The sequence below is a fragment of the Pygoscelis adeliae genome, unplaced genomic scaffold, assembly GCF_000699105.1.
Source record: "Pygoscelis adeliae isolate BGI_AS28 unplaced genomic scaffold, ASM69910v1 Scaffold120, whole genome shotgun sequence".
NCBI lineage: Eukaryota > Metazoa > Chordata > Aves > Sphenisciformes > Spheniscidae > Pygoscelis > Pygoscelis adeliae.
Window position 1 is genome coordinate 6,998,583 of NW_008824032.1, and position 11,581 is coordinate 7,010,163.

At 40.7% G+C, this 11,581-nt stretch overlaps 1 protein-coding gene across 1 annotated transcript in view; it reads right to left on the minus strand.

Moving 5' to 3' along the window:
* Positions 1–10,454, minus strand: part of GRAMD1C (GRAM domain containing 1C) — a 53,480-nt gene extending 43,026 nt beyond the window's left edge. Inside the window, 1 exon segment of the mRNA XM_009329539.1 lies at positions 10,333–10,454. Coding sequence (XP_009327814.1) covers positions 10,333–10,380 — 48 coding nt within the window. The 5' untranslated portion in view covers positions 10,381–10,454.
* Positions 10,455–11,581: the final 1,127 nt, after the last annotated feature.

Here is an 11,581-nt window from a genome sequence, read left to right on the forward strand (position 1 = left end):
GCAGAAAGAAAGCTCAAAGACTTAATGTTTAAAAAGATGAAAGATGTAAAGTTCTCTGAAGAAATACCTTTAAGTTGCACAACCAGTTAAAGATTTTTTTTTTGGTTAATGTTCGTTAGAAAAACAGTAGAAGAGATCTGGAAGAATTTTGTAACAAATTATTTCAGTTTAGAACATGTGAGGACCTCTCCCAAGTTTCTCCTTCAAGATCCCACTGGAATTAGCTCAATTTCACAAGCCATTACATCTCATTGAAATAGGGTTCAGCTGAGGCTATTGCAACAAGGTCTATATTTAGACTGACAGGGCTCTATTCTCCACCCAATGGAGGTACAATTTAACTATACACATTACCAGATGACAGCTCAGGATATAGTTTTCATAAGTACCCTCTATCAAGAGGGAACAGCACCTACTGAACATGCATCTTGCAAACACAGGAGGAAATACACTTCAAGCATAAAAAAACCTAAGCCTGCTGGGAACACGTTACAGCTGAGAAAGCCTTCTTATCAATGATGAGAAAGCCTCTTGTCATTAGTAGCATTATAGACCTTTCCCTGAAAAAAAAAATAGTTTGGATTGAGAATATCCCCCGCTTATTCTGAAGCAATTGCTTTGTAGTATTCAGTACTTTCTGCAAATAAGCGTTCTAAAGCATTTTTAAATGGTGAAGCCAATGTACTTTCATAACAACTCTGATTTGGATATAAAATCTCAAGTTGACATGTACAGTAAGGAGCAAAGCATATGCTCCATTTCAGAAATAAAACTAACTGAGGCACGAAGCTAATGTAAAGTCAGAAGACACACACCCCCTACACATACCTCCTCCTCTAGCTGCCTGCAGCCTGTTCCAACCCATGCAAATCCCTGGCCAACACTCAGGCAGCCTCTACAGCTTCCCCCTCTCTCAACCACTTGCTCAGAGCCAGTGCTGGCCACCATCCAGCAGAGCTAGCTAGCGTTCTGCCAGCCTCTGCTTGCATGCCAGGGTGGAAAACAGGCTGAAACACACTAGCCTTGCAGAACATGCACACAAATGCTGCAGCAAATGGTCAAAGAAAACTTAAGAGGTGGGGGGCATAGAGCTGCCCAGCTACAAACTAAAAATCACTATAAACGGATTTTGGGAGGCAGACTGTAGTTGCATAGGTCATTTCAAGTTCACAAAAGTCACAAAGGGGACAGCAGAGGAAAGTGCCATCACCAGGGAAACACCAGCTTGGAAAGGAGCACGCAATGCCCAGAGCTCCTCCTCTGCGTCACTGAAGGCTACAGTCCATGCACAGACTGTGCACCAGCCTTAAAGATAGAGTATATCTACACCTGGTAACTTGGTGTGGACCCAAATCTACTCTCACACAAGACTTGGTCATTGTCTGCTTTATAAGTCAAGCCCTTGCTAAGGGACCTCCTCAGTCTGAGCTCCAGAGCAAGGAGGGGAGGACATCAGGGCATGCTTCATGCACACCCAAGCTCCCAAAATGGGTACACTACCACCCACCCCTTCAACCAGCTGCCCAGAGCTCAGTTCTTCATAGGCACAGAACAGACACTTTGAGGCAAGGGACACAAGGCTTTGCATGCCCGTCAGACCTCTCTGCCTGCTGTTTTCACACATCTACTCTGCTTTCTTTGTGCTGTCTGTCCCCTTCTATGTGTCTTATCTAGGACCTGTCTGCTGCATTTCTGCAAATAACTAAATGAAGTCAGGCTGCAGTTTGTGTAGGGGACCGTTCTGGAGTCGAGGAGGATTACATAGGAAACAGCAGGCTGCATATGAATTTGACCTCACACAGACCACGAACCACTACAGCAGCAAGGAGCTGTGGATTCCCTCTTTGCTGCGTGGTACCACCCACCCATCCTCAGCTGCAAGACTGTCCTCCTAGAAGTTATCACAACACACATACAGTTTCAGAGCTACAGGAGAAGAGGCAGGTGTCTCTATGCTACATCCACCTCGCTCACTGAAGGCCCAGCCTCCTACACGTGGTATCCCCTTGGGCACTTGGCTGAAGATAGAGCTAATGACTCACTCAACAGCAGGGAAGAGAAATCCCTCTCCTAGCACAGCCCGACCGAGGAAGCTGAAAGAAGAAACAGAAAAATGCATTTCAAGGCATTTTAATAATTCTTATAATCAGATTTAAATCTGAATACCTGAAAGGAGAAGATAAATATGGCCTCACTGGGTTCAATTACAGTCATTTTGCCAGCCACAGCTGCTCGATAGGGATAAGCGGTTGTCTTTGTGCACCTAGATGGGTGGTGGCACTTTAGATGGCCCACAGTTCTGTTGTCAAGACCAGCTACATATGTAAATAGCAGGAACTAGTTTCACCAGAAAAACAGGCAACTATTCTGCCTTCCCAAAGCAAAGCTAGGATACATGACAAGGAATCTTTGTGTGCTGAAAGAGCAGCAAGATATCGGGAGGCAAATCCATACAGAAAAATATTTGATGATTTCTTTCCATCAGAAAGACAGTAAGAGGACTCGAAGTGATCTCAGAAAGGCCCTGCCAAAGTCAGGGTATCTCTGTAACTCAGGCCTCAAAAGTAGCATCAGCATAAACTGATTTAAGTGCATTTCCTGTTTATAAGATAACACCACCTTCAGCTGATTAAACACCCAAGTCTGGAAATTTGCAATTAGCAATAAGGCTGATTATTTCATCCAAACTCAGAGGTACTTGGTAGCAGTTATATAAATAATTGTATTTGAAACTGAAATTAACATTTACATTTTAAATACGAAGGTTAAGCAAAAAGTTCAAGAGCTTTGGACACTTCCACAGAAAAACATCTTACAACTCTGAGCTGGAAATTAAGGTGCTTTTAGCTCTTCCAGGAGGCAAGATGCTCCAATCTCAGATTTACTCAGCATCCTCATCGATACCACCATAGCTGGCAACAACTTCTTTGGACCTGGTAGTAAAATTATGCCTGTAATGCCTCTGCCAGAGACCATGTTTCATACTGCCTCCCCAAGACACTAGCACAAGCCAAGTTCACAAGAGTCTAAAGTGCCTAGCTCCTTTTCGTTTTAGGGAAAAACTGTGGATCTGTACCTACTTTCCCGACTTCAAAGACGCAAGCATTCAAGCAATATTATTTTTTTTTTTTAGTAATTTTATCACAAGAATTGGTGATAAAACTACTAAAAGGATTAAAAAAAACTTTAAGGATTTAAAGGATTAAAAAAACAAAAAACACCCCAAAATCCCATGATACATTAAGTTCTAAAACAAATTTAACACAAATAAACCAAGTGTGTTTGTATGAACTCTGCAGTTACTATTTTAACATTGTGTAATTGAAATTAGTTTGTCACCCTCCCAACACCAAGTTATCCTTTAGCTCAGATAATTTTTCTGCTCCCAAGTTTAATTTCAAGTCCTGTAACTACATTGTCCAGGTTTCAACAGCCATAAGTATACTAACTAATATGATGCAATGGCAATTAAAAGCTCGGTCAAGATGATTTCCTTTTGGATAAAAAAATACATTCCTTTCTGAACAACAGTTTCATCTGACTCATATTTCCTCCTACAGCATGTGTGCTAAACAATTAGCCAACAGTAGTTGTTAAGAACATCTGTTCCTTCACCTGATCTTTCACTGCAGGCTGCTTAAGTAATGAAAAAAATTCAAATTGCTTACCTTTAGACTTACTTGATCCACTTAATAAGTAGGGGAAAAAAAATCCAGACTTGGGATGGGGGGACACACCTCATACAGTAAAGTAACTATAAGACACTACTTCTGAACTCTCATCTTCCTCACCTGCAGCAAAGTTCCACCAACATTACATAATACAAAAGTAGCTAAACACAGAAGCAAAAGAGTGGCATACCGAAGTTGTACTTTTCCCTTCTTACTCTCCCGGAACTGGACTCCGGCACCTCCAATCTATCTTAAAGTTTAGTAACAGTCCCCAAATATTGGGCAGAAAAAAGGTCATGAAGGAAACAAACAATCCTTTTGGTAGCAAGAGTGATAGCAAGACATATTTTGAAAAAATATGACTTCTCAAAAGATTTACTCCACTTTCACTTAGCACTTCAGATTTCATAACTGATCTGTGCGATTTACTTTTCAGCAAGTCACAGAAGGATACATAAATATTTTGGATCAGGACTATGGTGAAAACCTGTAGGAGCGTATTAGACAAACTACAACAGTAGTTACACAGTTAATGCAGTAGTGACTGTAGCCTACTACATGAAGAACTGTGTTGGTATAAATTATACTGGTCATCTCATCAAGCTTGCGAGTAGTCCTACTGCATTTGAAATTACATGGAAAATAGAACTCATCAAGCAATTGCCCCAAAACTATTTTTCTGACGAAATATCTAATGATCTCTTCCTTTTCTACGTTAGAAACCAAAAGCAGATTTTACTGTTAGTCATTTCTATATTAAAAGATGCTACCAGATTTGATTGAACCATTCCCAGCAAAGACAGACCCTACATTATTTTTCTTCAACTTTATACAAAAATGGAATGCAAAGGGCCAGCTATTGGAAACATATATATCAGTACAAGCTGATCAGAGCTACATACACACCATGGTTCATGATCACATACCTCCACTCATTCTGAACAAAAGGTGGTATCTTGAGTCCTGGTGGGTAGGCATAGCAGAAAACAGAAGGAGCAGCTGTGAAGTTTTATGAGCAAGCTGAAGTCCTTAATGACTTTATCCGTCATTTCCCTAGGGGCTTTAGGAGGTTGCAGTAACAAATACACAATCCGAACACGTTACCAAAGTTAAAGCTTGTGCATGAATATCCCAAGTATAAGCTTTACTAACTCTGCAAGCAACTTCAATTAAAAAGCACTATCTAAAAAACCCCACTTACTCCATGTAATTTCTAAAACGCTGCCAATATCACCAAGGAATCTTGACATAGCTCAATTAGTGCATAACAATCTGCTGCATAGGATGAAACAAAATCTAACTTCCAGAGTAGTCATTAGCAGAAAAGCCATATACTCTTGACTAGAATGTTCTTATGTTTTTGGATAGGTAAGTATGTGTCCCAAATCATCTAAACCTCAACAAAAGATTTCAGATTTTGATTTTTTTTTTTCCCTTAAACATCTCCTGGAGAATTTTCTACTCCTAGCTGCTGCTAATGACTTAATTAAATGTACCACTAAATAATCACATCCTGTACAGTTTTGTTTACCTGTCTTCTTTCCCTCCAAAAGGATGCAAGTAGCTCACCTGTAGCAGACTTGAAAAAGACGTTACACCACTGCTTCTTTGCAGAAATACTTTGCTGTAACCAAACCAAAGACCAAAAAAGAGCTTAACTTCCATCTCCTAGATTTGCCTTTTAAAGCTTTCATTCCATAAGCTATGAACTCCCCTCTCATTAAACGGATATCATGATTCAACCAACTCCATGCTGATTTTCTGAACTATATTGCATTTCTGATGGTTTTGCTCCCAGTGACTTACAAAATAAGTAAATCGCACAAATCTGAAGTATTTTCTTCCTCATCTATTAAACTTAACTTTCAGATTCTAGACTAATTCTTTAGGAGTGTGTAATAATAATTCACATTATATAGAATTTCCCACTGCTGCAGCTGAGGAAAGCTTATTTAGACAGGGCACCAACTGCCAGTCTTTGTTCAGAACAGGCTGAAACTCGATGGCATTCAGATCTATCCCAGTGCTCAGTTTGGAGCTGCACCAATAGCAATAAAGAGATTCCCAGAGTGAAAATAAGTCAGAAAAACACTTTAGTGTAATCAGCCATGTTCAAGGGCTAGTCAAACTACAGTTTATCTTTTCTTACCACTGCTTAAAACACTGCTTCTGTATAATCAGTGCTATCACAGGGCTTAAAACAAGCACCTATTCTAGAGATTCCAGATGGGTAAACAAACAATGTACTAGTGCTACAAGTACAGCAAAAGCTATTTATACTAAAGGTACAACATTTCAGACAAAACAGTGTAAGTGTGCTTAAGATTTTTTCTCTTCGGAGACCTACAGCATTTATCCAATTCTCATCCTCCTCAGCAGACTCCTTCATACAAGCAAATAAAAAGGAGGCTAAAAATCCTCCTCCGATGTCACAAGCTGTGATGTCTCTTCTTCACAACCCAAGCACTTGGAGGCACAGATGAGAAAAGCTTTCTTCAGAAGTAACATACCAAGTATACAACACAGGAGATGAAGCAACTGTCAGAGGGCCGTAAATTTCAGTCTGCCAAAACATAGTTACCAATTTAACAAGCCCAGTAAACCATTCCCAGCGTGAACATGAGTCTTCAGAGAAAGGTGGAAGGAGCATTCAAACAACTATAGATGCAAGAAATATTTCATCTAACCCTTACTAGTCTTGGGCCCCAAAGTATGTCAACTTGTATCTGTGCTGTGTTATCTTCCAAATTGTAATGTGTATCTGCACCCCTCCTGTGCAGGTTTGAGTCGTATATGTTTATCGTATTCTTGGCATACATATTCTCACACGCTCCCACAGACTAGCTCTCTCATAGAAACCAAATCCATGTTTATCAAAATTCAAAATCCTTTTCCAAATCTTGTGCAACCTCACTTGTTCTTGTATTATGAAAAATAAAAGGCTTACTTTCACTTTTCACTGTATCGTTTGCTTCTATTGTACACCTTCACACTGACTAACCCTTTAAACTGACTTACATTGCAATCAAACTGGCTTTTTTAAAGCCTCTTTTATTATTTTATTTCCAATGCCTTCTTGGCACCTCACATGTCCAAATTCTTAAACAAGCCTCCCAGATAAAAGCAATTTTCTGAGAGATGCTCATTTGATTTCAATTCTTTCCACCTACCTTTTCATTGCAAGGGAAGAACTTACTTTTTTGTTCTTTCTTTCCAAAGGCATTCTTCTTATTGTGAACTTTCTTTGACTGTTTCTTAAGAGAAACTAGAGTCCCCAGACAGAACACCTTCACTTTTGATGCAAGGATCCTTTTCATTAGCTTCCTCATTCACCTTTACCTTCTTCATTACAGTAGAAGAACACTTAAGATTTTCATGGGTTTCTTCTTCCAAGGATAATAAGTTTAATTATATTTCAATATGAAGAGTGTAAAAAGGATAAAAAGTGAACTCAGAATCTTGACATAGGGCTTCCAGATGTAACTTAATTTCCAAAGCATATTTGACTTTCATCATTTCTATTTGCAGTTGCCAAAACTAGAAGCATTTAATCAAAAGTAGATGCAAGCTTTACAGGTTCCAGTGAAGAGGAAAACCCCTGAGATTAAGTTTGCAAGCAAGTTTTTTTACTTCCTCCCGTGAGGTTATAAAAGCCTAGCTTTGTCCACCTCCAGCGAACGGTCTTCAAAAAAAAAAAACCAAAAACCCCACCTTAAACAGCAGTTAGAATTAATTTTCTGTACTACTGTAAGCAATTCTTAAACTGGTAGTGTTACTTTCTCAAAATTTTTCCAGTAAAGCTATCCAAAGTATTATTTTTAGAGATGGGTAAAAATTATGCATAGTGGGATTGTCTTCTTTTCTTCCTTCCCTGCTAATTTTTCTCCTACCCTTCCTTCTCCCCACTCACCATAGTCAGGAAAGAGACTATATCCCTGAGTCTCCCAACCCAAGCTTGCTGCTAATTACATGTGCTCACAGCACCTATTGAGCATTCATGATACCTGGCCTGACTTCCAGAGGCATGGCACAACTGCCTACTCCCACTCAAATCCATGAAAAATTGAAGTCAAACCAGTCAGGCCCTAACATCCACATTTGGCTTCCATCATCAGAGAAGCAAGAGTACATACTTAGGAGAAATGAATCCTCGGAGCAAACCAAAGTTGTCAGAAACGTGCAGCCTCTCAAAGCAAATAACCCAGGCAACCAAAGCTGATCCTGAGATGCTACTGCAGGCTAGCCTTGCTGTTGTAGAGATTTCTTAGTTCTGCTGACTTAAGAGTAGGAATGAACATAACAAATCCACAACTGCCACAGGACACTACGATCATTTTTTGCCAAGTGTTAGTGACACACGCTTTGCACACTGCAACAAGCTGACTTCCGTGTTATCACCTACACATTTACTATGACTCAGTATTTAGGGAGTTTTAATGATTTGTTTATATACTCAGCAGCTGATCATCAACCATGCAAGTTATTAAAACACGTTTTCTGTCTAGAAGAGCAGAGAAAGATGCCAGTGACATAAGGTTTTAATTAGAAGATCTTAATTTTTGCCTCGAATTTGTGACTTTCTGCCTCTTGCTACTTGTAAGTTCAGTCCCCTTGAAGCTGAGAAAATGAGTACTACAGCCTCCTACAACCAGACTGATAGAGGCTTTTAAAACTAATCAGTGACGTAAACAGTACAGCTAGAACTTTACAAGCCACAGCAGTATCTTACAAGAGGCAAGTATTTACACAATTCCTTTGTTTGCACCGCAAGGTCATATTTGCAGAACCAGATAAACGCTAACTTCAAACAAATACTGAGGTCTTGAAGAATAAATCATAGGCAGAAGGCAACCATTTAATCATATCAGAGAACAACTCACACTGTCTTAGCGGCCGCCACTGCACTGAAGAATCCCATTCCCCTGAAGTTACAGGCACGCGTTACTACGGGAAGCAGAAAGTAGCACTGTGAGGACACACAATACCCTGCACCCTCTGTTCAGAGAAACTTCTAATCTTCGGCATGTGTCTCAAACCTAAAAATGCAAAGCCAATAGCACAATTGTATTCTTCATATATTACACTTTACTGACTTTATTTTAGATTGCCAAGCTTATCAAGGAAGACCGAGTTGCTAACTGCAAGTCCAACAAACTGACCCCAAGACCTAAACAGGTTTCTTCCTCACAGAAACTACCAACTGCATTAATGGTTGTATACAAACCATCAAGAGTTAGTTTACACAGTCTAATTTGCCATCTAATGAGAGCATAGCTGGCAGTTACAATGTCTGCGCAGTATAATTTGCTATCAATTCAAGTACAGAGATACAGCTGGGCACAGGCAGAACAGCCCTGTATTGTCTTTGTCACTGTAGGAACAGTGGAGAAAATACTGAATGATCCAAGCACTCACTCTCTAGCAACACAATTCTATGACCTACTGGGATTCATTCAGCCTGTCCCATTTCCATTGGCTCCAGACCACTGTTCCTCAGTTTAAAAGTACACATGCATTTTGGGGGAAGTTTACGCTAGGGCCTGAGATGCAAAATCAATGTTCTGACCATTAGGACATCTGCTTAGTTTGAATAGGAGGGATGAAAAGACATACAAGCTAGATTTATACATAAGGAGTTGGGACATCTGATCCCCCACTTCTGCTCGCAGCTCTGCCACAGATTCCCTGTGGCATTTGCTAGTTACTTAATATTTCACCTGCTGAGCACAATGAACACTCTGATGACCTCATCAGGACAAGGACATGGTAGTCCAGATGATGTTCCTATGCACAAGCTGAAGCATGCCAATTTACTGAGGCGACCTGATGCAGAACCTGAGTCACACTGTCAGAGCTGTGAGGAAGGGAATCTAAGTCTCTCACGAGATCGGGTATTACCCTGCCTGTGGCTGCACACACAAGTGTTCCCCTTTCCTATCTAACAGCAGCAACCCATCCACCAAACCAACAGCAAAACATACACTCTAAGTCTACACCCAGAAGTTTACCTTCTCTCATGGCACTGGGGGGGGGGGGCACAGAAAAATCCATCAAAAGCATGGTAAGAGTATTAAAGACCACACTCTCTACTTCCAGTGAGGCATCTCCCTGGAGAAGAGCAAAATTTAACCCCTCCTTTCTGTCCTTCTTATTCACAAATCCCATTCTTTACACAGAAAACAGGAAGCTTATTTACTCTTGTGGAAAACAAATGTGTTTACTTGACAAAAACAAGACACTAGGAAAGCACATCAGAACTACGCAACACTGAGAATCAAAATTCAGCTCTTACTGTCAAAAAGCATCAACAATGTCTTTCTAAAAGCATAAAGAGACATTGGACAGGTTAATGAACCATGCAAGGAACTGGGAGACAGGACTGAGCACAGAAGCCAGAAGTCCTGTCATGAACTTAATACGTGACATCAGGTAAACAACTTCACCCCCCCCCCAGTCTCAGCTTACACTTTAGTAAGCTGATAATGATAAAATTACCTACCTCACTACATGGGTGGAGAATGCTTTACTAATTCATGACTACAAAGCAACTTGAGAACTGTGGATATAAAGCTAGTACATATACACACATATATAAATTAAAATATACATATATTATATTTATAAACAAAACACAAGTTAGAAAAAAGATAAAACACATTACCCAAAAGCTCCAGTCAGCACTCCAGCTATATTGAGCAGGACCCTGCATTTTCTCTGTGCACGAACTAAGTGTCTCCTCTGAATCGGCAAGTAGCTGGCTAATAAGACCATGATCCACTTCATGAACTTCCTGTGAACAAAGATGCAAGGTATGTAATTCAACAGCTGAGGAGAAAGGTGAAGTAAGAAGATGGTTAATCCATTTAACAACTATATATTAAATGAAACTTGACATGCTAGTTTCACCAAGGTGAGTGGCATGGAAACACTTCCCACTGACAGCCTTTTCATCGATTTTTAAATTTTTTCCAGAGTATACTATATTTAATTGTTACTTACATTTTTAGCAGAGTATTTTATTTCCACAGCAGCCCCTCAACTTGCACATTGAAGCTGCACAGACATTTAGAGCTGGAATAACATCAACATGAGACATCAGCGCATAACATGCGACACATCCCTAGAATCTGTGGGACCTTTCAAAACTTGAGATAGGTCATGCAGGTGTAGCATTTACCAGAGGACTGACATATATTATAATACAAATACATCAAATATTTATACTTAATATTAGTTACACTATAAATTGTATATTTTGTCATATATAAATACAAGCGCAACACTTCAGAGGCAAATAGTTCTATCCATATCACTTATTATAAAGATAAGCACTCTTCTGTAGCACTCTCCCTTGATGTCAATATTCCTCACTAGGGAGGTCAGTTTTACTTTATGAAGGGAAACTGAACCACAGAAAGACACTTGTCCCAAGACACCTAACAAACTGGGACAAAACCAGTTCGGGGCCCTAACCAATAACTAACACCACCTGCACTACAGGATCCATCAGTAAGGGACAAAGTTGGGTTTCGAGTCCAGAATGACTCAAAACCAAACCGATGCTGGCACACACGCATGCCCATGGCTAGACAGGGGTGCGAACACCTCACCTGCAGGCCAGTGCTCCTCCGAGGCTCCAGCCAAGCCCGCGGCCCAGGCTGGGGGCGAGAGAAGATAACCGGGTGAGGCAGAAAGCGGAGACGCTCTCACCGCCCCGAGGAGACACCCTACGCGGCGTGAGAGAAGGGCTGCTCTCTGGAGGTTTTCCACGCAAACAAAAGGACTCGCTGCAACTTCCACCAGCTGCTGCTCACCACCCCGGCTTCCCGCACAGCGGACAGACCCGTTCGTGCCACGGGAGCGACGCTCCCGACCCACCATATCGCCAGAGTTAAGCGGCTAACACCGCC